We start from the raw sequence: 27,807 nt of genomic DNA, 5'->3' as shown, positions 1-27,807 counted from the left end.
TGATAGGGACTTGAAACAGAATGTTCTGGAGATGGACAAGGAGGAAGATCACGCTCATCAGGTAAGACATTGATTGTGAAAGGTTTCCACACAGATCTGTTGATACATAATACTTTCTTATTTCCAGCTTTCAAGAGCTGTGAGTGGAGCAACATCTTATCAGACTTTTAGTTCAAAGCTTTTGATCTATACACAGGGAACATGTTGTGCTCTGAATTAACAGCAGGTCAGGAAGCCACAGGAAGAGACAATAAAATATCTTGTACCATGCAATAAACCCTGCAAAACGTGCTATTGGAAATTAGATCTGTTTGTGGAAGCATCCTACATATTCCATTCTTTATCAGAAGCTCCTGAAACAGCAGGCTAATTTCTGATTCCATTTACACTGATATAAATCCAGAGTGACATCACTGATGTCAAAGCAGCTATTACAAATACGAACCTCACAGTTACAGGGGGCAGTTTCAGAATCAATGGCCTTCAGAAGCTAATCCAATAACTGCATGTTTAATGCAAAGCTTTAGTGTGGGAGTAAGACTATGGCAACAAATGAGGTATGTGAAAATAGAATGAAGATGTGAATTAAACTAATTGCCATGCTTTTTTCACAGGAAGTACATTAATAGATCTGGTGTCACAGCTAATACCGATGCACCCCCTTGGGATAAGGGTGGCACCTCTCTCAGCCCTCACGTCCCCCTTTTGCAGGGTACTGTAGTACTGTTTTGACGTGCAGGGTGCTGCCTCTCAGCTTCACGTCTCAGGGATGTGGTTCTCTCCTTGTAGGTGTGATTGCAGACGGAAATAAAGGGACAGGAAAACAAAAATAATCCTGCAAAACACATAAAACAATCTGAGCTCATCCCACTGTTCCTTGAAAAATAAAACGGTAAATAGTTTCTGAAGAGGGGGCTGGGTTTCTAACCCGCCCGCATGCCCTTGAGTAGCTGAGAGGTCCAGGCTGAGAACCTGGGCTCTAATGAAAAGCAAAGCAAAGCAAAATCAAATTGATCTTTATACCTCTCAAGATAGTCCAGATGCTCATTTCTGTCTGGGATGGGAAACACATATTGTACCCCTCACAACAGAACTCAGGATCCTCGATCAATTCCCAGTTCCCCTAATTCCTGTGAAAGAATGTGTGTTTTGCTTTGGCATGATGTTGTACCCCAGAGAAGTGTTTCTCAACCTTTTTTGTTATAAAGTACCCCTTTAAAAAAATTATAAGCACCCCCAGCACCTACAGTTTTCAGACACACAATTTTTTTTCTACCATTGCAACACATTTGTTTAAACAACTTAATTGTAGCCAGGTGGGTGATGACATTTTTGGGTGTAAAAAGTACAAAAATAATAAAGCGCTGTAAAACTTAAAACATAAATTCAATTTTCTTCAAATTTCATTTGTGTTGACGTACCCCTCAGACTTTTCTCAAGTACCCCTACTTTCAAGTAGGAATAAGAAATCCTCCGGAAAAGGGCTTATTTTCCGGAGAATCATGTCTAGACTGGCGCTTTTCTCCGGCTTATCCCCAAGCTGGAAAAAAGCGGCCGCCATGTAAATGCAAATGCCGCGGGGGATATTTAAATCCCCCGTGGATTTGCAATTGCGATGTGTCTCATTAGCATCCCTTTTCCGGAAAGGGATGCCAATGTAGACACAGCCTGTTTGTCTGCAAAGTGAATTCTTGAGAAATACATATTGAAGAATAGGCCCTTGCATGACCCATTTTTCAAGGGCCTTTTCACAATTGTTAATCAGTGAATCTTCTTCGTAATACAATTTTTTTTAAAAGTCCATCAGAGGGACCATGATGGTTGTAAAACCAGGAACAAATTGCCTGGCTCAATGATTCGTCTTCCCTTATTCTTTGTAGAAGGAAAAGGACAAGCCACCAATGGCTGCACATGGTTAACTAGAGTACTAAATGGGTCCTCCTCCCATGTTATAACCCAATTAGTGGCTTCTTCATTCACCAGCTTGCATTAGGCTGGATTGGCCATGGATCTGCTTCCGCCAATGGTTGGAGAACAGCTCATATTTGTTGCTCAGGCTCATTCCAGCCTGATCACCTGCTCTGGTAATTGTTGAAATATTGCAGGTTTATCATATAAGCTGAATGGAATTCTCCTGACCTGTAAGAGCATGAAGGGTATTCAGAAGGCTATTTTTTCTTGCAGTGTAGGTAAGACAAGGATCTGCAAAAATCCTTTTGTAAAATCTAAAGTACTGATATACCTGTAGTTTTCTGTGCTTATGTAGATTCACATAGTGGAGCCTAATCTCTGTTTGCCTCTTTGACAAATGGACCTTGTAGTCCACAAGGATGATCAACAAACAACTTGAAAAGGTCCTTGTTACCCAGCTAACAACTTAGATTTCATTCTCAGAAGCAATAAAATAGTGTCTGGTCCTCAGGTTAGAAGGTCAATAAGTGTGAACCCTGCTTGTGTGTTTATTGTTTCACCTACTAGTCCCCCAATAGGTTTACATGGGCAACCCCCCCCCCACTTCCTGAAACCCTCTTTGAGTTGCATAACACAATGTTATTGATCACCTTTGGGCCCTGCTCTTCTCAAATCTTCCAGAACTAGTCTTTGTTAAGACTATGCCCATGTAACAGTGCAAAGGGAGAAAATCTGGTAGAAGCTTGTGATACCTCCCTTATAGCAAACAAAGGGGGTGGAAATAGCTGAAACATCCCATTTCAACATTCCCAGGCTGGAGAACTTAAATTTTTACATTTTGAAACAACTTTAATTCAATTTTTTACATTTTTATTATAATAATGCAAGCTAAAGATCAAATATTTTGATTTTGTTGAAAAGCAATGTTTTGATTGGTCCAAAACAAAAGGTTTGTTTTTTTTTCAGATTTGTCCTTTGCAGAGAATATTGAACAGTTCAGTTTTCATTCTACTTCAGAATGAAGAAAATTTCAAAACATTTCCATCATGAAACATAACTTTCATTCTCTACCCAGGCCTAATAAAAACTATGGATTTTAAGTCTTAAATAAGTTAACAACTGAAACAATTTCATTATATGAAAGAAAGGGGGAACAAGCAAATGAGACAGACCAGAGTTAGTCAAATTCACTTTTGACCATGTGTATACTAGTAGTAAGTTTGCATTTTTTGTTGTTATTGTTGATAGTCCAACAGAGGGTGAATTAGATTACCTCATCTTAATTAGATGTGTGCTAGTACCTGCTAGAGTGACACCATTGTTCCTGTTTCCCTTTACCATGATACTGGATGCTTTTTGCAATTGTTCCACCATAATTGCTACTTCTTAAGTTACTTTATTTTCCCTCACCTTCCTCTCAAATGCCACATTAGACAGACAGCAGACAGGCAGACAGATAGATAGAAGCTCCTTCCTGTCTGTCTGTCTGTCTGTGTCTATCTATCTAATTTGCCAAAGCATTTTGATGGCGTTTAGAAATCCTATGCTTGAACAGACTTACAGCAGATCAGGAAGCAAACAGAAAGCCGGAGGAAAATACAAATATTTGTTCCAACTTCCTAGTTTCTTTTCAGGAAAAAAAATCTTGACACAGTGCCTGAGATCTATTAGGCTATGTCTAGACTGCAAGCCTCTTTCGAAAGAGGCTTTTTCGAAAGATACTTTCGAAAAAGCCTCTTTCGAAAAAGAGCGTCTAGACTGCAAGCGGAACTTTCGAAAAAGCAAGCCGCTTTTTCGAAAGAAAGCAGCGAGTGAGTCTGGATGCTCTCTTTCTAAAAAGTCCTGTTGGCATTCAAGAACGCCTTTTTTCAAAAAGGCTTTTGAAAAAAGGCGTTCTTCCTCGTGAAATGAGGTTTACCGCCGTCAAAAGAAAAGCCGCGTTTTTTCGATTTAATTTCGAAAGAACACGGCTGTAGTCTAGATGCAGGTGAAGTTTTTTCGAAAAAAGGCTACTTTTTCGAAAAAACCCCTGAGTCTGGACACAGCCTTAGAGTGTTTGCACTGGGACCGTTAGTAGATATATATGTAGGCAGCAGTTTCCCTTGTGTCTGTTAATTGGAAGGGGTTATTTATTGCAGTATGGATTATAACTCGGTTGATGAAAATGTTTAGAGTGGCATTACTATGTGGATGGATGGTTTTCTCATACTGTCTATTTATCTGAAGTGATTCTGTTCTGTCTAGTGATCATAAATGTGGTTGTCATAAGAACAGAAAATATATGGTCCAAACTCTTGGTTAAGAACTGAAAGTTTATGGTCAGATTTCCTGGTTGCTGTTAGCAAGACCACAATGGTTATATTCTGTGTATATACTTTTCAGAGATCAGCACTGTGGACATTATGATAACATTGAGTTCCACATCACCTTACATATCAAAGAGTAGATTAAAGTGTTTTTGAAATGGACAGCCTTGACCAGCATAGGAATGCAATAGGAAGCATAAATGAGAACAAATGCAGATGTTGTTATGAATAAGATAATGGCTTCAAATTATTTCAGAAAATGAAGGCATGTGTAAAGACTGATTTTTAAAAAAGAAAGCACTTAGGGAAGACAATATTTTTATAATGCCAGGCTGTACCAAGGAAAAAAGAGTTTAACGTTACAGTAAATTCTTTAGAAATATTGTCATTTCTAGATGATTTCCTAACTTGAGCTCTTTTTTGTTCCAAAGAAAACATTTCAATCTGTAAAACCCCCTTAGAAAGTTGGAAAAAACCTTTTTTTCCCCCAGTGATTTTGTGCCTTATCCTATCTGACAAACATTAGTCCCTCTTCTCCCCTAGTGAATCTCTATTGTTAATGGGAAACATTAAATGTATTTGGCTTTTCAGTCTGCATTAGTGTTTCCATCAGCAGCTGCAATGTTGGCACAATTCTAGGAACTGGATCTGTTTATTATTGGCGAGGAGGGTTAGGCTGAGCAGAAAGATAAGGATAACTCAGAACATTGTATTTGCATGTCAACAACAAATATAGCAGTTTTTTTAACAGATTCATGTATAAATGGAAGTAAATATATATGTTAAATATAAAATAAGGAAAGTAAATCTTTTGTGCCAAATGCTCCCACTAACCACTTTTAATTGCACCTGGATGTTATAAGGAAAGTGGTATAAAGACCTGACCACAGGTGTTATGTGCTTCTTGGCTTATATTCCTTAGAATGTTGGCAGACAGCTGAATACTGTAGTCACATCCATTTTGGGTTGCATTTAAAGGTTTTATTAAATAGAGCACAAGACAATAGTCTAAAGTGAGGATGAGAGAGGTTTGAAAGACTATTGTGAGGTCTGTTTTAGCAGAGGACAAATCACATCATCTTGGCCAGACAGAGCTGGACAAAGCTAAAATGAGCCACCGCTGCTAATCAAAGAGTAGTCAGGGATCCTTGATAAAAGGAAGCCATTAATCATCTTGGCAGAGGATGGGCAAATGCTACTGCTAATATGTGCTACACACAACAATTTCTATTATTCTAAATGTTTCCATCTGCCAATAAACATCTTGTCTTCTCTAGTTTAGCATCCAATTTGCTTCTGTCCAGAAAAAAATGGAAGTGCAGAATATAAATTTGGTGAGTTTGAAGACTTAGACCCAAGTGTCTTCAGCATATCAATAAGCTCAAACTCAGAACATTTAATTTTTTTCTATTAGCTTTTTATATATACATTTAAGGTTGATTTAAGCATGCCAGGGAAGTTTGGCTTAATCATTCAGTTCAATATATATCGTATATTCCGGCGTACAAGACGACCTCTGAAGTTAAAAAACATCCCCCAAAAATCGGGGGTCGTCTTGTACGCCGGATGCCCCGCCGCCGGAGCCCCTCCGCGGCTTTGAAAGCCTCGGGGGAAGCCGGCGGGGGGGGGGGCATCCCAGGCGCGCATGGGCTGCCCCCCCGCCGGAGCCCCTCCGCGGCTTTGAAAGCCTCGGGGGAAGCCGGCGGCGGGGCATCCCAGGCGCGCATGGGCTGCCCCCCCTCCGGAGCCCCTCCGCGCCGCCGCGGAGGGGCTCCGGAGGGGGGGCAGCCCATGCGCGCCTGGGATGCCCCCCCCCGCCGGCTTCCCCCGAGGCTTTCAAAGCCGCGGAGGGGCTCCGGCGGGCGGGCAGCCCATGCGCGCCTGGGATGCCCCGCCGCCGGCTTCCCCCGAGGCTTTCAAAGCTGTGGAGGGGCTCCGGCGGGGGGGCAGCCCATGCGCGCCTGGGATGCCCCCCCCCCCCGCCGGCTTCCCCCGAGGCTTTCAAAGCCGCGGAGGGGCTCTGGCGGGGGGGGGAGAGGAAGCCCAGGCGCTCCTGGCGGCTTTGCTCCCGGTGCCTCTGGTCTGCTGGGGACCATCTCCAGCAGACCAGGGACACCGGGAGCAAAGGAGGCGGAGGGGCGCTGGGGTATAAGATGAAACCCTATCTTTTAATTAAAAAGATAGGGGGTCGTCTTATACGCCCAGTCGCCCTATACGCCGGAAAATACGGGTACATTTAAAGCAAAAGGTGCTATATTGTCATATTTGTTGTTGTTTATGTAATAATAGTATAGTTTTATTTTGGGATAAGCTACCTTTTTTTTCCCACTGAATGCTATGTATTTCTGCAGACTTGAATGTCATGTATGGTGTTGCATGTGTAAAATCCTGTATATATTAATGTAATTTTTAAAAAGCAAGCTACTTGCAAACTGTTGGCATTTAACTTTTTGTTGCTGCATGTTGTGGCTTTATCCTCATTTTCTGCTCTGACAGCCCTAAAACTACTTGTTCTCCAGAAGGCATCTTTAGAGAAAGGGAAATTATGTACCTTGTAATTCTCTTTCTTTGAAAATTTCATCTTGTAGGATTCTCACTCCTCCTGTTGATAAGGTTATTTTTCATGAGGTTTTTCTCTCACACGTTTTTTGGATCTTTCCCTGAGGTACATTTTTGATAATTTCAAATTTGTGTTTCATTCTGGATGCTTTATCCTTGCTAAGTAGGAGAAACTGAATAGAACATAAATTTCATAGAATTTAAGGTGAGATGGGACTATTAGTTCATTTGGTCTGACCTCCTATATGTCACAGGTAAATATTGCATAGCCCTGGTGTACACTAGTGAGGGTATGTCTACACTACCCCGCTAGTTCGAACTAGCGGGGTAATGTAGGCATACTGCACTTGCAAATGAAGCCTGGGATTTGAATTTCCCGGGCTTCATTTGCATAAGTGGGGCGCCGCCATTTTTAAAACCCTGCTGGTTCGAACCCCGTGCAGCGCGGCTACACGGGGCACGAACTAGGTAGTTTGAACTAGGCTTCCTAGTTCAAACTACCGTTACTCCTCGTGAAATGAACCAGCGGGGTTTTAAAAATGGCGGTGCCCCGCTTATGCAAATGAAGCCCGGGAAATTCAAATCCCGGGCTTCATTTGCAAGTGCGGTATGCCTACATTACCCTCCTAGTTTGAACTAGGAGGGTAGTGTAGACATACCCTGAGTTATTTGAAATAACTCCCCTTATTTCAAAATAACAAGTGGAGCATCTACACTACCAAGCCCATTCTTTCAAAATACAGTAATGGGCTTATTATTTCAAAATAATAATTCCTGCTTTCCAAGAGGAATAACATTTGTTTCAAAATAACTATTCCCCGGATTCATTCAAAGTAATTATTCCCCAGTGCTTCCTGGGGCTCTAAGTCAAGGCATCCTCATTATGGGAGTCTGCCTAAGACTTATTCTGAGGCTTCTTCGTAGTGTGGACTTGCTATTTTGAAATAGTTATTTCAGGAGTTATTATTTCAAAATAAGTTATTTTGAAATAATTTTCTAGTGTAGACATACCCATAATTAGCTCTAGATTGAGCCCAGTAACATAACGGCTACGTCTACACTGGCCCCTTTTCCGAAAGGGGCATGCTAATTTTCCAGGTCGTAATAGGGAAATCCGCGGGGGATTTAAATATCCCCCACGGCATTTAAATAAAAATGTCCGCCGCTTTTTTCCGGCTTGTAGAAAAGCCGGAAAAGAGCGTCTACACTGGCCCCGATCCTCCGGAAAAAAGCCCTTTTCCGGAGGATCTCTTATTCCTACTTTGGAGGTATTTTTTCCAACCCTCAAAAGCGGCGGACATTTTTATTTAAATGCCACGGGGGATATTTAAATCCCCCGCGGATTTCCCTGTTACGACCTGGAAAATTAGCATGCCTCTTTCGGAAAAGGGGCCAATGTAGACGTAGCCAACCTGTATTTGGCTAAAGCATATCCCCTCAAAAATCCTGATTTGAAGACATCAAGAGATAGGTCACCTGCAGTTTGTACCAGTGGTTAAACCCTTAAAAATGTATGCCTTATTTCCAGTTTGAATTTGCTTTGAGCTACTGGTTTTTGTTATGCCTTTTTCAGCTAGATTAAAGAGCCTTTTAATACCTGGTATTTTCTCCCTCTGAAGATATTTACACACTAATCTAGTCACCTTTCAATATTCCTTTCAGTAAACTGAACAGTTCTTTCAATCTGTCACTGTAAGGTATTTTTTCCAACCCTCACATAATTTTGGGGGCGCTTTCCTGAACACATTTCAGTTTTCCACATCCTTTTTAAAATGGGGACAACAGAACTGTACCCAGTATTCCAAAGTTGATCTCACCATCAAAACTACACAGATAAAATCACCTATCTACTCCTACAGGATCACTTTAACTCTGTTTGCCACAGCACCAAATCGGGTTCTCATGTTCTGTTGGTTGTGCAGTTTGACTCCTAAATCCTTTGCACATTCACTTCTTTCCCAGATACAGTTTCCAATTCTGTACTTATGGTCTACATTTATTGTTCCTGGGTGTATTCATTTAGCATTTGGCTGTATTAAAAAAACATTTTTCTCATATTTAAAAAGCAGCTATACTTTGCAAGGGGTTGCACACACTAGGCAGCAGGGAATCTAGGTTGTGGTGAACCCTTTTAAACCTGCCTCGATAGTCAAAATACCTGAAGAATAGGGACCTGAACCAGTCTTGCTCTAAAAGGAACTAAAACCCCAAAATGAGAATCCTTCAAGAGGATAACATCAGTGCAGCCAAATGATTTGGTAAGCAATTTCACACACAGAACTCTTTTTCAGCAAGAAACAATAGAATTCCCTTATGATAATAAAATATAGTTGTTGAAGCTACTCCCTGTCTTGTGTTACTCTAGCTTTATTTCATTCATGTGTATTATTTGGCTGTATATTTTGTTGATGATTACAGAACACAGTTGGAAATGACAATGATGAAGCTGATGGCAGCAGTATATGTGGTTTAAGAAGAACAAGAGGAGTCAAAGTCACTGCAAAACACCATCTCCCACTAGAATGTGAGAAAATGGAGATCTCCAATCAGACAAAAACCTCTGAACATTCTTACCTGCAAAGAGCAACTGGTCAGATAGAACCACCTGCAAATCCATCCCTTCAAAAATCATCTAATTTCCCTAATATGCAAGGTCCAATGGGTGAGGGAAATGGGAGCTTCCCTAGGGAAGTCAACATGAAAGAGGACATATTAAAGAAAACAGAAGGAGTCCACAAGAATGATGAAGGCAGAAGAGTGGTAGAAAGAAAGGTGGAGAAGCCTGAGGAAATACAGACATCAAGCAATGGGAATCAGCCTTTGGGAATGGAGCCTGAAAGCAAAGGAGGAAAATCTGGGAGTTCAGATACAGCAAGCAGAGAAGATAAATCTGGGGTGACAGAGACAGCAAGCAATGAGGATAAATGTAGGGGAACAGAAGATGAAGATGCAACAGAGAAAGAGAATAAAGGTAATACGTTAGCAACCCAGGAAAAAAGCACTGAAGAATCTTTCATGCTGGGGTCTGGAGTTTCAAAACAAACATGGCAAGAGCTGAAAAACCTACTCAGAAACACTCCTTTGCTTGGTAACAGGGCCAAATACACTGCCAAGCCCAGTAGAACTTCTTCCCATACACATGTGCCAAAACCCAATGAAAAAGCAGACGACAAACATGGCAGATCCTTTGAATCTTTTTTACTTCATTTTGGAGGGGAGAGTCAAAAGCTCCTCTACATAGACAATTATGTAGAAGGGCTGCAAAACAAGCCCCTCTTGGTTCACAGCTTTGGTGAGTCTGATCAGCAACAATCAGAAGGCAGTAGCATGGAATATTCCAATAGGAGACAACCAACAGCTTATAAAAACACAGGCAGCACTCCAGGAATTAAATTCGACCCTTCTCCTGACCAGACGGGTAAGAAGTTAAACTACTGTACTGCTCAGGAACACAATTAAATTATTTTAACCTCCCCAAATTCCTTGTCAGCATTAATATTGAACAATTGGCATTAGCCGTTACTGTACATGTAACTGGACCTGATCAAATGTTGTATGGCACTTCTGGCCTGCTTTTTATATAGGAAAGTGTTTACAAACCCTGCCTGTCTACCAGAAACTGCCATTTACAAGCGGTCATTTCTTGTTCACTAAAAATTGAAATATTTTCTTGAGCAGAGACTACATTTCCCATAGGCTTGCTGGCTACTGGAAAGCCTTCAGTTTCTTGACATTTCCTTTTTCATTAACATTTCCTGCGGTGACAATTGCTCCTATGTAGGGATGATGTTTTCAATTATTAGTCCTAAGAGGCCTAGAAGGCCAATACATCTAATGTGAAGAATGGACTAAGAAAAGCAAATGAAGCAGAGAGCTTACTCATATCTTAGTGTTGTTCAATAAGACTATTTGGGAAGTGTTTGCAAAGCCAGTTCATTACTACTAATAGACTGTGGCTTCTTTGAAGGAATAAAAATTAAACTGGTGGATCAGTAAACAGAAAGTTAGCATTGACTCTATTGGTGTAATGACTTTGAACATGTTAGCTGTGATCCTGGGAAGTGGTCAGCAGCACAAACAATATTGTTAGTGGGCATTGTTAGGTGCCAGACTAAAAAGCATGTATGATGATGGTTCTCAGATAGCTTCGCTAACTTGCAAGGGCAAATAATTTCCATCTATAATATTCTTTAACCGATGTTAGAAAACATTATCACCCTTTCCAAAATTTGATATTCTAGATCCACGGGTTAATATGTGACTCATTATAAGGCTATCTAGCATTTTAAAAATTCTGCTTTCTTAGACGTAGAGAATTTGCTAAAGATGCACTGACAGGCAATTTTGCAGATGCCAAACAATTCAATCCATGGGAAAAAATCTGGTAGACATACTGTAATCATTCAAGTTACATTTTGAACAAGACAGGACATTTGGATGCATGAATAGTTCTACACTGCTACTCTTACCTAGAAGCAATTAAATTCTAAAAGGTAATCTTTTAAAGAGAGGATACTTTACAAGTATAGAACAATGAAAAAATACACTATGGTCAGCTTTCATTGTAATCATGTTTAATGTATGAGATCAGTAGACAGCCAAGTGGATTTTTTCTGCATAGACTTCATCTTCTTTACCTTCTAGATCATTTTAAATATTTGCATGTATTAAAGGCCAGTGGAATTCTTATCAAGATTTTCAGATTGCTGCAATTTTCCACTTAATTCACAAAGCCAGTTTCTAAACTGTAAAATGAAAATAGGAATAATTTCTTCAGCCTTCCATTAGTCCTTTTTGCTTCATAAATGTGTGCTATTTTATACTCCAGTTGACCAGCTAAATCATTGAATGCCATGTGGCTGTAGCTGTGTTGGTCCCACGATATTAAAGACACAAAGTGGGGAGGTAATATCTTATATTGGATCAACTTCTATTGGTGAGAGAAACCAGCTTTTGAGCTTACACAGGCCAGGTCTGAAGAAGAGCTGTGTGAAAGATCAAAAGCTTGTCCAATACAAGGTATTTCTTCACTCACCTTGCCTCATCTACATCATCGACCATTTGGTAAATTATAGTTCAAAACCTAGGTAGGGATCTATAAGGAAATGGAGATCTTGTTTTGCCAATTGTCAAATTCACCTGTATTTAAAAATATAACTCAGAACTCTTGAGAGTCCATTTGCCTTTGGGGAAGCCTAGGTTCTATGTTCCTGTGTATTTTTTTGTGCATTTGCAAGGTACAAAATAGAGATGGGACAAGAATTATTTTTAAAATAATGTGTTTTCTTTGCATTGTTTTAGCTTAGTTAGAAATACATAGTTTGAAATTTGATTTTCATTGAAAAATAGCAGCTTAAGATAAGGGGAAAAAGTTTTACAATATCAGAAAAAAATTAACAAAATCCAAAATATTACCGTTTTCTTGCTCTCACAAAATATTACCGTTTTCTTACTCTTACAAAATATTCATAATGAATTAAATTCTGCTGCCTTTACTCAGTACTAAAACAATATTCTGTTGGTGCCAGCTTATTATTCTGGGAGTTTTCTTAGCTTAAAGAGTATTAGATTTATCCCAAATGTTTTCTTTTACAATTAAAATATTATTTATTTTTAATATGTTTATCTAAGAACCAAATCCTTAGATCTGAACACAAATTTTTGGGGGAGAGGGTTAAATGCAAACCAATATTTAAATCCATATTTTGCAAATGTTCCACGTACTCAAAAGTAGTCAAATCAAAAGATCCAATTCAAAAAGTTCCCAAATTTTGGGGTGTTAAAATTAAGGTATGAAACAAATTGTGTCTTCTGTCCACCTCTAATTTCTTAAGGCAGAGTCAGACTTACTAGGTAATGTAAATACTGTTACATATCCCTAGCCTTCTAAGAAGCAATTGTTGCAATGCTATCACAACACACACTTGGAACTTCATGACAAGAATAAAGATAGAACTTAGATTGTACTGTTCTAAAAGCACAGAGTTCAATCACTTGAATAAAGGAGAATCTCCTTCAGCAGTCAGCAGCATGGAGCTTGTAACACACAGATAAGAAACTCTTATTCCATTAAGTAAAGAGGCAGAGACACATCCAGACTAGTTACTTCACCTTCTAAATATATAACTCTCAAAAAAGTTCATCCTTCCCTTTCATATTTTTCAAATTGAATGATAAAGCTGTCTCATTGTTGTCCTGCTCACATTCATTTGTTTTAGGACTTCACTCCCCCCCAAAATCAGAACTGAGACAACAGAAGAGTTCTCAGATTCACAGTCAATTGGGGGGGGGGGGGGGGGGAGGAGTCCTTTGACCTAAAAATGAAGCAAGATGTTTCAGACAGCTAGAGATATTATTCCTTGAGTACTGTCAGTTAGACCAGCTCTGAAACTACAGTTCCTTGAAATCAGTGCATCACTGTAGAAACATGGAAGATACCAAGTGCTGGTAATTATGCAAACATTTTTATTTCCATAAGCTTATGCATTTTCAGAAGCACCTAAGATAATATATAAGATGATAGCATGCACTTCCATAAACAGTGTTCACTCCAAGCCATACATCAGTAATCAAAAGCTACCTAGGCTTTTTCACATCTGCTGGGGAAATTGGTAGAAAGAAAGGTCTCTGACGGTGCGGAGATGAAGTTTATTTAATGTATACAATATAGTATATAACCAGTCCATAGTCAATAGTAGTCTGGAACATAATACGACCATTTCCTTTCATTCGTCTTGCTTTAAAATATTTATTAATATTGACAAGTTGTGGACCAAATTTGGAATTCCTTACTCAGTTTTTCAGTCCTTGTTTTGGTGCCACTCCTATGGATCTCACACATACACACACACACACCCCAAAAATGCAGAAAGGGAAAAAGCAGTGTGGTCTCCAATTCCTTTTCAGAGAAATTTCCTGTTCTTTTCTGTGAACACGTTGTAAGATCTGGATGTGGGTTTGATAGGCCACTTGGGTGAAGGATGTTTTAGAGAGGAACAATTGGTGGAGGCATTAGAGGTGAAGTAACAACCTCAAAAATAAGAGTGAATAATGACATAAAGCAGATTAATGTGTGCCTTTAGGCTGGGGGTGAAGCAGGTGAGGGTAGAATGGAACATAGAGAGTTATTATAGGTGGAAGCAAGATTGGAAGCAAAGACATGATGGATAAATTTGACCTGGAAGGTGCAAGGGGAAGCCATTGTTTGGCATACTCATAAATTTATATTTGTATAGCTACTTACAAGCCTCAGGATTCCAAAACAGTTCATAAATTGTAGAGTTAGGCTAGAAGTGGAAATGCAGCCTTGTAGCAGATACAAATGGGTATTTCAGCAATACTGAAAAGGTTTATAATTCACAAAGGATTACAAATCCACTAGACTAAGTGAATATTGACACTACTTCAGTGTCAGATCTCAATCACATCCAAATGTCCAGGTAGTTTAATCAGTATGATTCTGCTATATGCAGGTCATTGGAGGAGGCGGAACAAAGGAAGCCCATACAAGGGGTATGAGCTCCAACTGTCATGAAACACAGCTTTGTGGGGATTCCCTGGCTTTGTCTACACTGCAACGCTATTTCAGGATACCAGAGTATCCCAAAATATCTATCCCGTGTCTTCACAGCAAGCCTGTTATTTCGGGCTTGCTATTCCAATGTCCCTGTAAACCTCATTCTATGAGGAGTAAGGGACATTTTGGAATAGTGCTTCATTTTGAAATTTGGCACTGTATAGACAGCGCCAAATTACAAAATAAGCTATTTCGAAATAGCTCAAATTGCGTATCTTATTTTGAGTTATGGTGCAGTGTAGATGCACCCTTCCTTATGTCTCAGTAGGAAGGGGTCTTAAGGATAAGTCATGAGAGGGTCAGTGATTACTATGTAAATCCCATAAAAGCGAGTCAGAGGAATCAGTGCAGTATCAGACAAGGCCATATGCTGGTGACTCATCCCTCCTAACATTTCAAATGACTAAAGCAGGCCACAACTGGTCACTGCTCTGCTGCAGCTGAATGCCCTAGTACCTTACCCATCAAATCTGTGCCATGCTCCAGCCTCATTTTCCAGCCTGGCCCTCCCAGATGTGTCTGTCATTATCCCTGAGCTCCTCTATAGCCAGGAGGCATGCCTAGGAGCAGCTTAAGCCTCTGCCCTCCCTAGTTCCGCCCCTGCCAATGGGGTCCACAGTTTGTAATGTGTGCACAACTGTAAGTGCCACTAAATGTGGGAAAATTTCAATTTCAGCCAGGAAAGAGGGGCCAAAGCAGGCCAGTCCCATGAAACTTGTTGAGCGGTATGATAGTTTGGGGGAGAATGCCATCCTTATGATTACCAGGAACCTCTTCAGTGTTCAGCCTGTTTTAGATGAGCAGTGTGCTAGGAGCAGGCTTTTGCCCCATACACCAAACTTCCCACATAGTGCTTGCTCCTCTAAAATCACATTCAGGTCAGTGATATCGTGCATGAGTACATGTAATCCATACTCTGTCCCATGTAGTGGCACTTAGACCACTTACAGCAAGAGCTAAGAATGAGTGAGCTCTACAACCTAAGAAGCCAGGCAACCGGCTTTATAACTCAAGCTGTAGTGGCTCTTGTGCTAAGCTCCAGATGTCCCTGGTTCAAATTTGCCTGCAGGTAGTTACATGCAGACTTTGGGTTTGGCCTGTAACACAAATGGATCCCAAACAAACCAGGTTTTTGACCCTGTTGTGCTTTTACAGGCACCACAATGAGAATGTATAGCGTGTGTATGACCAGTACTGGATTGTTAGTGGTTTTTGAGGCATTCTTAAAGGACAAGAGTGCTATTCCTCATCCTATGCCTTGTATGCTTAAAAACCCACTCACTTCAGTGGAAATTTGGGGAGCACAAAGAAAGGAGGATTGACCTGTTCATACAATTATGTAAAAATGCTCTAAAACTGTTGTCCCAAGTAATTAAAAAAACCTTAAATTTACTAATAGTTCTCCACTAAGTTTTCATTTCAATGAAAATTATGTACAAAACATGATGACTGAATACATGAATTATTAAAGAATTGAGTGTCCGTTTCACAAATGTTTTTTCTTCCTTAATAAATGACCTTATATTAAGTAATTTATGTCTATGTATGAAACTAAGATACAAATTACTCACAAAGACTACTATCCAGTACTTAAATTAAAGACTGAAATATGAAAACAAGTCATTACCAAACTATCTTGCTCAAGCAGTTTTGCCATTCATTTCAATTGAAGCTGGAACTTTCTGTTGGTTAAAAAAGTCCTGGCCAACCCTTCCTCCCTCCCTCCTACATTCATATATAGCTTGAAAGTACTGATAATAACGGTTCTACTAAGCATGGTTGGGCAGCCACAGAGAGGTTGTTCTGGGAACTTTGTGGGTCTCTTGCCATTCTTTTGGCGTATCTCCTTCTTACTGTAAGGATCCTCAAGACTATATTCTTGGCCCACTTTTCTTCTCTCTCCATTCTGTGTTCTTATCTATGACACGGCTTCCCTGTGTTGACGATTTAGAAATCCTACCATTGGATTCCTGGCATCTCACTTCAACCAATCTATATCTTTGCCTTTATCACTGATATCTCTTCTTGAGTGTCTTGCTGACATCTTTAATTCAACATGGTCAAAACTAAGTTTCTCTTTGTTGAAGAAACCATTATACTCCTTACATGTAGAATAGTAATAGAAATGTAGCTGTGTTAGTCTGGTGTAGCTGAAGTAAAATACAGGACTATGTAGCACTTTAAAGACTAACAAGATGGTTTATTAGATGATGAGCTTTTGTGGGCCAGACCCACTTCCTCAGATCAAGTAGTGGAAGAAAATAGTCACAACCATATATACCATGGTATATATGGTATATATGGTTGTGACCATTTTCTTCCACTACTTGATCTGAGGAAGTGGGTCTGGCCCACAAAAGCTCATCATCTAATAAACCATCTTGTTAGTCTTTAAAGTGCTACATAGTCCTGTATTTTGCTTCATTATACTCCTTGTCACTCAGTCCCTTATCTTTGTCCCTCCAGTTCAGGCTACACACAAATTCTGTCACTTCTTCCTTTACACTATCCTTAAGGTTTGAGCCTATCTTTCAGTTTAGACAGCAAAAACTCTGATCTATATGGTACTATGCTATAGTGTAATCTCTTGATCCTTAATACCATTATCACTCTTTCCACAATCTGTACAAAACATAGTCACTAAGAGTATGTCTACGTAGCAGGGCTAAAGTCGAATTAAGCTACGCAACTTCACCTATGTCAGTTGTGTCAATTACGTAGCTGAAGTTGAAATAGCTTAATTTGGATTTTGGTGCTATCTACACACCAAGAAGTGGAAGGAAGAACACTCTTCCTTTGACTTCCCTTACTTCTCATGAAATGAGGGTTACCATGAGTCCGAGTAAGAAGTCCTCCAGCTTGACAAAGGCTTGTAGTGTAGACACGCATTATGTTATTTTAGAATAACATCAGTTATTCTTAAATAATCTGCTGTGTAGACATACCGTAGGATTCTATTCCTTGCTTATTATTCTGATCACATTAGACCCCCTTTTGAACACTCCAGAAGTTACCCTTTCTGCAACATATCAAGCAAAAACTTCTTTTGTGTTTGTGTGTATGTGTGTGGGTGGGTGTGTGTGTGTGTGTGTGTGTGGAGGGGGTGTGGAGAGGGGAATCATTTGCTGACATGCAATAATTATGACTAATCATGACATAGTATTTTCAGTATTTCCATTCTTTAAAAACTGTTTTCATTTTTGTCTGCTACTGCTTATACACCAAAGATTTTCACTGAGTTATTCACAATGGGACTAAATCTCTTTGCTGAGTTTTGTAGTTAATTCAGAACCCACCAAGATATAAGAACAGTTCAAATTATTTGTTGAAAAACGGAAAACCTCAATTTTTTTTCAGTTGTCAGCAATCAAAACCATGAATATTTTTACTAAACTGGAATTTTTTGTAAAAATTTCCATTGAATCAAAAGTCATTCTCATTGAAAAACAGAAATTTAAAATGGGCCTACTCATTACACAAATCAATTATAACACTTCTGTACAAATTCTGTTACTATTCTGTGTCTAGGTTGGTAAGCTTTTTTTAAAGAAAGAGTGTAGTAACAAAGAGAGGGTTCAAAGAATGGAAGTAATAATAATTACTGGCAGGAAAAAGACCATGCAACTGTTAACTTTAGAAAGTAGACAACAGAATAAAGGTGAACACAATAATAAATGGAACAGAAATGTTTGAATAGACACACCCAATCTACCTTGCTGAAATATTTTTCATACCTTCCTTTAATGCATTTGGTACTGGGTACTGTCAGAGACAGGCTACTGAACTAGGTGAATCACTGTTCTGACAATTCCTGTGCTTAATACAGTATATATCAGTCTTATTTTTATTTCCACAACACTATATTTCTAAGGAAAAAGGACATTAATTTTACATTAGATTTTCATGATACCATACAACCCAACAAAATTTGCAGTATCAGAGCATTTGTTAGGTCAGTTTCCCTATATCCTTGCTGTTTTCCTAGGCAACGTGTATCAAAGTGTTCCTCACATTCTGTTCATTTGTCCAGAACTTAGCTGCTGGAGGGCTAACAAATTAAACTACATTACACATAATTGAACGATTAGCAACCATGGGGGAAAAATTCCTTAGAACAAGCAGTAAATTACTGACACTGGATGTGGGCATTGTCTTCTGGCAAAGTGTGTTTTGATTACTGAAAAAACAAAACAACAGCAACAACAAATTCAACACCAACCATCCACTCCAGGCAGTTGTGCAACTGATATGTTCAAATCCATTTATACTACATTATGTCCAATACAGTACTACGACTAGTTCTGTAGCATTTTAGAGATTAATTTATAATTAGTGAGTGCTTGTGAGTAAATCCAACTTTATTAGATGAAGTGGATTTTAGCCATGAAAACTCATGATTCTATATATTTTTGTTAGTCTCTAAGTGTATGTCTAGACTGCATCCTTCTGCCAAGGGAGGGATGCAGATAAGGCAGGTTGACATTGCAAATAAGGCAGGGATTTAAATATGCCGAGCCTAATTTGCATTAAAATGGCCACCACGTTTTGCCGACTCAGCACTTTGTCGGCAAAAAGCGGCAGTCTAGAGGGGGATTTGTCGAGAAAGAAAGCCTTTTTCGACAGATCCTGTAAACCTCCTTGCAGGATGCATAAGGGATCAGTCAAAAAAGGCTTTCTTTCGCAACAGATTCCCCTATAGATTGCTGCTTTTTGCTGACAAAGTGCTGAGTTGGCAAAATGTGGTGGCCATTTTTATGCAAATTAGGCGTGGAATATTTAAATCCCTGCGTCATTTGCAATGTTGACCTGCCTAATCTGCATCCCTCTGCCAAGAGAGGGATGCAGTCTAGACATACCGTAAGATGCCACAGGACTACTTATTATTTTTAAAGTTACAGAGGAACACAGCTGCCCCTCTGAGACTTTTTAATACAGTACTAATGATTTGAGTAAGAAAGGCAAGGCTTTCTTGATGTTCATAGGTTAACCAGTAGAATTTTCTTAGAAATATTTTGTTTTGATGGGAACGCCAATAGCAGGGGGATTTGGGTTGAATATTTAATAGGCCTAATTATGAAGTCTACTCGGTTTTCACTTTAATGGTGGAGATAGAGTATTCCCTGAGCAAGAATTAGGTAAAAACTAAGTAGTGAATGCTTTTCTATATAATGGTGATTTGTTATAAACAAGTGAAAAATATGTTTTTGCTTCAAATTACCCAATATGGACTTATTTGCTTTGTCAAGGAATCAAAGATTTACCAGAGAAATCTAAAGTTCCTTTAATTTAGTCATATTTCTTGATAATTTGCCAAGAACTTGATAGGCATGACTAATTTGCATATACATTTACAGAAATAGATTTTACAGACTGGATTTTAATTGGAAACTTTGGATTCCCTTTGAGACCCTTTCCACTCAGCTTATCCAGAACATTTTGCCCAGTTCCGAGCGAACACTTCATCCTGTTCTCTGGGACACCAAACACTCTTTCAGCTTCAGATTTTACCATTCAGGTTCCTTTATTTGACATACAGCAAAGCTATGCTGAACTGATCAGTCTCAAGCTTACTGTAGGATGTACCACACATACAAAGTTACACAGAAAACCTTTTCCTTTATATATATATATATATATATATATATATATTGCTTTTAATATACATTGCATCACATGTTTTAGGATTGACTTGGTTACTTTATAGAAACCAATCCCTGTACTGTAAAAGCAGGCTCTGTCCATGTGCTTTTCATGTAGAACCTGATATTTACATTCCAGGTTAATCTTGTCCATTGATTCTAAAATCAGTGCATTCTCCCTTTCATCGGGGCATTCCTGTTTATCTTATTTAGCATAGACATTCTGACACCAACATATTGCTTAGGAAGTTCCTGTCTACAACTTATTTTTCTCAATCATGCCCTTAAAGAAATTTGAGGCAAGTTATTGCTGTCAAACCAGAACTACAGAAATAAACCCCATTATTTCTTATGGATAGCAAATAGTGAATATTGTACAAATACTCCTTTACAAAACACACAGAAAGACAATATGTTTTGGGAGAAAGACGATTATTGTTATTGGTTGTTTATTAATTATTAAAAAAACAAAATAAAAAGTTATTCAATTTAAAAGTCAATTAAGATTTAAAACAATAACAGTGTTTTTATGTAGCATAGCATTTATAATAGCCAAGAGATTCAAAGCAAACAATAAATAAAGGACATAATAAAAGTAAACTGATCATATGAGAGTTGATCCAAACCCACTTAAGTCAATGGGAAACTTCAGTTATATGCAATTATAAATAAACAATATGTATTTGTGGTGAATAACTGTTAGCTGTTGTTTTTGAGCTCTGTTGAGGACTGTTTCATTCAATTGGAAGAGTGTCAAAGTTTTGATTTATGTAAAATTACATATGTATGAGCATTTGAAGCTGTTTTATAAGTCAATGTATTTTTCAGTATTTTTGTTTCTTTTTCAGATTGATTTTGAGTTGTGTTTTTATTTTGGGATTACAGAACAAAGAATAATAATTATTTTGGATCAAAATTGAGTTTATTGTTTTGTGAAGAATTATATAGTTGACAAGTGTTTATTATGTGTGATATACAAGATTTCAAACAGAAGCCATTTTAAAATCTGAATCTCAAAAAGTGTTTGCAGAGTTTAAAACACAAATTAAGGAATCATTCCAATTATAAGTTAAAATTTACCTGAAAATATGAAGGAGGATGTCTTCCCTCTCCCCTTTTATGAGCTATAAAAAGAACAAAAAATCCTTATGCAAGAACTATGAATTGAACCCTAATAAGTGAGAATTTACCATGTCTGGCGAATAAAACTACACTTATAAAGCCAGAGCTAGAGCTCTGTTCCTACAGCCACAGAAAAACAAACAAACAAACAAACAATACAATTAAACACATACAAACACACACATACAGCAGGTTTCTAGCACTTGAGCTAAAGGAGAAAGTTTTAGCTGTCATGTACTGAAGGACCTTTATATTCTTTTAAAGTTACAGCCAGTTAACTGGAGGTAACATAATAATCACCACACAAGTAAAAAACCTGGTAAGTTTCAGTAAAATCTATGTTCTAAGGCAAAATTATAGGATAATAAAATAGAGTTTCTAATAGATACCAGTTGCAACCTTAACTTTGGAGAGGATCCTCATAATGGCTACGTCTTCACTGCAAGGTTTTTGAGCAAAACCAGCTGTTTTTGCGCAAAAACCCGTGGAGCATCCACACCTCAAATGTACTTTTGCACAAGTAAATCAAGAGTAAAATGGCAGAAGAGAGGGCTTTTTCCAGCATAGGTAAACCTCCTTTTACAAGACACAACTCCTTTTGGCGCTACAGCTAATACGCAAAAGACAAGGGTGGATGCTCCAGAGGGGTTTCTTGAGCAAGAAACCCCTATTGGAAAAAGCACAGATGCCCTGATGGCCATTCTGTGAATGGTAATCAGAGCTTTCTTGCGCAAGAGTATCCATGCAGTGTGGACGCTCTCTTGCGAAAAAGCACATCGCTTTTACGATATGCTTTGAGGTGTGGATGTGCTCTTGCGCAAGAAATTTTTGCGCAAAAACCCTTGTGCAAAAAGCTTCTTGCGCAAGAAGCATGCAGTGTAGACGTAGCCAATGCGTGCAGCAATTTAAGAATACAAAAATACTTTAGATATCTGTGACTTTTGCTCTTTACACAAGAAACATTATATGAACAAACCAGAAATCTGTGTGGTTAACTAAACATACACCACATGGAAGCCTTCTTAATATATACACTTCTGTTCTAGTTGGGTTCTGGCAGCTCCTAAATAATTGAACATGCTGAATGCCATTAGAGAATTCACAAAGTAATGAGAGATACTACCTTATTCCTGTTGCCTACAATTCCTAAAAGTCAGTTTAAAGATAAATCACCTTCTTGAACAGCTTACAACTGAAATACACAAAACCACAATGACAGCATGAGGGGAAAAATGGAGTATATTTATTACTACAAGATTTATCCAGCATTGCTTGAGTCCTTAACTCAATTATTTTTTATTTTTTTTTGCAAAATATAATGAAAATGTCCATGTTTCATTCAAATTATTGCTCTGGGGTGAGGCTGGGGATGAAGGGTTCACTATGCAGGCTGCTCCTGGGAGAGAGGACTACCCGAACCCTCTCTCACCACAGTAGCTTGGAGCCAGGTAAGAAGTGCCTATCCATGGCTGCTGAAGCTCCAGCGGGTAAAGCTGGGGGAGGGGTTCATGTCCCCTTGCTAAGGCAGGTTCAGGTTAATCTGCCCCCTGCACTCCCCAGCCAGAGTGAGGAATACAGCAAACTTGCACTTTCCCCATACTCGCTGGTGAAGGGGAATAGCCTGCAATGTTCCCATATGTATGGGAGAGGGGGAATGGGGAAGCCAGAGAGCTTCAGCCCTACCATTCTCCCTAAAGGCTCCAGGGGGAATGGAAGGCTTGGGACTGAGATTGTCCCAGATGGAAGGCGTCTGGGTACCCCCAGCCAGTCCCTTTCACCTGCCCCTAGCTCCATAGGCTCCTCCCTCACAAGTTCTCTCCCTATGGCTATAATACTATCCAAAGAGTTTTTGTAAGCGGCTTTGTAAAAAGCTTACAGACAATGACAGTCATTGTATTGGCTCTCCGGGACAAAAGTGGACATCATTATCTAGCTTGTCCTCTTGCAAAATGTTTGTGAGTGCCAAATCTTCTTCCCATTGGTTTTCTCAGTAACCAAGTCATAGTTGCAAGTAAAAAAGGTCAAGTCCATTTAACATTTTGTCCCTTTGGTGCTTTTTAGTGAAACTGCTTGAAACACTAGCATCGGTAAGTTTGTCTGACATGAGCACTGCTCTTTATTTTAAAGATCAGAGCAGAAAGCCTGATGTAAACAATCCTGGAAATCAACCTCCTCTTCGCCTGGCCTCGCTTATTGAACATATCAAAGAGCAGATGGCCAGAGACATTATTCAGTTTGTCAGATTTGAAGCAACTGACCTGCATGGAGTGTCAAGATCCAAGAGCATTCCTTCTCGTTTTTTTCATGTAAGTTTTCCCATCTTTCATACTCTCGGGAGGTTTCATGGCCCAGCCCTTATTTCTGTGATAGATTTCCTCATAATGTGTGCAGCAATTTAAGCCTGCAACAAATCAAACATTCTCTCCTGCCCCTTTCTGATTAGTGCTTTCCAAGGATTTGGTCTTCTCTCATTACCCTCAGGCATCATTTCTCTGCCCTGAAGAAATACAAATCTAATTAAGATGGTAATTTCAGTTCTTTCCCTATGCAGTAATCTCCCTCCATGGAACTATCTTTTCACATTCACCACTAATATAAAGATTGTGTTTTATTTGACAAGTGTAAATTTCAAGAGGAGACTTAAGAGAAAATATCAAAACAAACAAAATGATTAGATAAAAATGAAGTATTCACCTTTCAACAATCAAATCAGATAAGAAAATACTATGGGGTTTCATGAGTTCTTAATATTTGCTACACTGATGCGGAAGATAAAAGTCAAATTATGAAGCACTTGGTAGCATGTATATATTTTCTGACCTTTAAGCTTTTTCAATATATTGTTTCTCTGATCTTTAACGTGATTAATGCTATATTTTCAATCTCATTCAACTATGAATATTTCACATTCTACTGAGGAATCACAAAAAAGATATCAACATGAAGCATATTTTGAAGCTAAAGCAATTTTCTTATTCTGTTTTGAGATTTTGCTACAACATTTTTACTCTAAATGTTAGCAGAAATAAACTTTTTTCAGTCAATTTAATGCTTGTGAGAGGTTGTGGGTAATCACACCATCTTTTTTAATCATTAATTTGCAGTACAGGTGCCCATCTCATCTTATTCAAAGTAGAGTTACCAACTTTCTACTCACACAAAACCAATCATCCTTGCCCCCACCCCATTCCCTGCCCCTACCCTGAAGCTCCATCCCCTGCTCACTCCATCTGCCTTCCTTCACTTGCTTGCTGTCTCCATGCGTACTCACTTGCTCATTTTCACTGGACTAGCTCAAAGGGTTGCAGTGTGGATGGGGGTGGGGGCTCTAGCTGGAGAATGACAGCTCTAGTGTGGGGCCACAAATTAGGAGCTCAGGGTACAGGAGGGGGCTCCAGGCTGAGGAAATGGGTTTGGATGCAAAGTGGGGGGAGGGCTCAAGGGGGAGGGCTCCAGCTGGGGATGTGGGATCTAGGGTGGGGCAAGGAATGAGGAGTTTGGAGTGCAAGGGGAGACTCCAGGCTAGGGGGAATCCAAGGGATTCAGAGTATGGGAGGAGACTCTGGGCTGAGGTAGGATGGTGGGATGTGGGAGGGGGTACAGGCTCTAGGCTGGGGGTATGGGTGGGACCAGAAATGAGGGGTGCAGAAAGGGCATCCAGGTTGGGGCAGGGGGATGGGTGTAAGGTGTGTGTGTGAGGGCTTTGGCTGGGGTGAAGACTCTGGGATATGACTGGGGATGAGGGGTGTGTAGGAGGATACTCTGGGACCAAGTGATTTGGAGGATAGGAGGGGGATCAAGGCTGGGGTATGAGGGATGAAAGTTTTCACTAGAGGTGCATGTTCACGGGATGAGAGGTTTGGGGTGCAGGAGAAGGCTCCAGAGTGGGATTGAGGAGTTAGGAGGGAATTAGAGCTGGGGTAGAGCTGGCATATGAGGGGTGGGGGTGCAGACCCCAGGCACCACTTACCTCAAGCAGCTCTTGGAAACACCAGAATGTCCCGTTTCTAGCTCCTATGTGGAGGTGTGGCTTTGCACACTGCCCTGTTCAGGGGCACTGCCCCTGCAGCTCCATTCACTGTGTTTCCCAGCCAATGAGAGTAGTAAAGCTTCACTTAGGGCAGGGCAGCATTTGGGCTACATAGGAGCCAGAGAATGGACACGGTGCTGCTCACAGGAGCTTCACAGAGCCCGCCTTAGCTCTGTTGCAATGTCAAGTGGACTTTTAATGGCTTGGTTGAACACTAAACACCTGACAGCCCTAACAGAAAGTGATCAGTTGCATTCACATTATTCCAGGGATGGAAAATAACACAAAGGCAGTTCCCCAGTTAGACCCTGGTGAGCTACCAGCACTTTATTTACCTGCTTCTCCGTTTGTACGGCCACTTGAAGCTCCTGTTGGCTGCAGATCGCTGTTCCTGGCCAATGAGAGCAGGAAGTGGTGTCTTGGTCTGAATTATTTATCATCTTGAAGCTGTTTCCTATTTTTTACCTAAACAAAGTCAGTCAAGTATAAATCTTAGATGTGGGTGTGAAAAGTCTATATTCCCTTTAACAAATTCACATCTGGGCAGAGCTAGTGCAGTTATTTGTCATCTGAGTTAGACAAAGTGAGTATAATGGAAGAGAATCCAGGCCCAGATTATCCACTGCTTTGAACCTTCTGTGGTCATTTATATCTGTGTGAAGTGGATGTAAAATGCAAATATTATATGAGAAACATTTTGTTGCGCCAAGCTTTTGCATTCAATTTTGCACTTGATTTGCACAGGTGTAAATGACTAGATACAGTATAAAACAGTACAGAAATGGGATCTGAAGTTTTGAGATTCTTTACTGACCTTATTAATTATTATATTTTAAACATAGAGGAGATTTGTATAATAATCTTGCTCTACTCTTTCCTTTCTTATACTTATGCACCAACTGGTTGTCACCCTCTATAGGTAGCTACATGATAATGGTGGTCAACATATAATCTACAGTTTTGTGATTATTTGAGGAGAAAGATCCTATGGGCCAAATGCTAAAGGCCTTACTCAAAATTTGGGCATATTATATTATGTATGTAAAATATTTTTATTAGAGTTGAGCCATCAAAAACTCAGTAATCTATTACTCTTTCTCTTGTTTAGGAAAAAGCAATCTATGGTGTGTCCATGCCCAGAGGTTACCTTGAACTTACCCTAAATCCTAAGGACAGTGAAGTGGACCACATAAGTGCAACCAATTTTAATTGTGACATACTCTTGAGCCCTGATTTGTCAACATTTAGAGTTCTACCATGGACTGAACAAACTGCTAGAGTGATATGTGATTCCTTCACTATACTCGGAACCCCTCTATTGACCTCACCCAGGTACATTGCCAAACAACAGCTGAGCCAGCTTCAGGAAAATGGTTTGTCACTACGCTCTGCCTTCACCTATGAATTTTGTATTTACGGCATTGCTGAGATTGTAAATTCAAAGACAATATCTTTTCCTGCAGCAAGCATATTAAATAATTATGACCAGCCTTTCATTCAGGAACTCATTGAAGGAATGTATCACATTGGTGCCAACATTGAGAGTTTTTCCTCTTCCACTGGGCCTGGACAGATGGACATCTCTTTTCATCCAGAGTTTGGCATAGCTGCTGCTGATAGTGCCTTTACCTTCAGAACAGGTATTAAAGAGGTGGCAAAGAAGTACAACTACATTGCAAGTTTTTTCACAGAGAATGGGTTCTACAATTCAGGGATTCTGTCACATAGTCTGTGGGATTTCAATGGCCAAAAGAATTTGTTTTCGGTTGATGGGGGGGTTCAGGCACTTACCAATATTGGAAAGAATTGGCTAGCAGGACTTTTGGTACATTCTGCAGCTCTCAGCTGCCTGATGGCTCCTACTGTCAGCTGCCGTAAACGCTATGCCAAGTATGGTAAGGAATCAAAAGATTTTGTAACTGTAAATTCGGCATTCAATGATAATAGCTGCGCCTTTAACATCAAGTGCCATGGTGGAAAAGGCACTCAAATAGACAACAAGCTAGGTTCAGCTACAGCAAACCCCTATCTGGTTCTTGCTGCTACTATTGCTGCAGGTCTGGATGGAGTAAAGAGAGAACTTAGCTTCCAGGATGTGTCAGAAGAGAACCAGAACACTACTCAGTTGAAACCTGCAGCAATCCCCCTGAAACTAGAAGATGCTCTTGCTGCACTTGAGGAAGATTTGTGCCTTAGGGAAGCACTGGGTGATACCTTTATTCGATACTTTGTTGCCATGAAACGTTATGAGTTGGAAACTGAAGAAACAGATGCTGATCGGAATAAATTTTTAGAATATTTTATTTAAAATCAATTAAACAAAACCTGTCTTATAATTGGTAGAAAAAATCTGAAGTAATGCTGTGTAAATGCTTAAAGATCAATAGAGAGACTAGAATTGGAAATTAGAACTATTTATAAATGTTTACTAAGTTTTTCCTGCCATATCATTTTTAATATAGTGGGTGGTGACTGCATATTCTTGTATGGGTGGATTGAAGAGACTGCAGAACTGGTGTTCATAAACTAGTGCTAAGAGGCTTTTTTATTTTTTTTCTAATTTCTCAGAAAACCTTAACTAAGAGTGGTCATGCTGGGGAAGAAACGAGAGGAGGACATGAAAGGATGATGGTCAAAAGTAAGGAAAAGTAATAGGAAGATAGA

At 39.5% G+C, this 27,807-nt stretch overlaps 1 protein-coding gene across 1 annotated transcript; it reads left to right on the top strand.

Annotated features, from left to right (window-relative positions):
- Nucleotides 1-27,800, top strand: LGSN (lengsin, lens protein with glutamine synthetase domain). Its single transcript, XM_075923685.2, has 4 exons — nucleotides 1-61; nucleotides 9,195-10,194; nucleotides 23,241-23,419; nucleotides 26,252-27,800. The coding sequence occupies exons 1-4, from the start codon at nucleotides 32-34 to the stop codon at nucleotides 27,449-27,451; spliced, it is 2,409 nt and encodes an 802-aa protein (XP_075779800.2). The 5' UTR covers nucleotides 1-31; the 3' UTR covers nucleotides 27,452-27,800.
- Nucleotides 27,801-27,807: the final 7 nt, after the last annotated feature.

The sequence above is a fragment of the Pelodiscus sinensis genome, chromosome 3, assembly GCF_052426305.1.
Source record: "Pelodiscus sinensis isolate ZL-2025 chromosome 3, ASM5242630v1, whole genome shotgun sequence".
NCBI lineage: Eukaryota > Metazoa > Chordata > Testudines > Trionychidae > Pelodiscus > Pelodiscus sinensis.
Note: the sequence above shows the minus strand (reverse complement) of the source record. Positions and strands in the feature narration are given on the sequence as shown.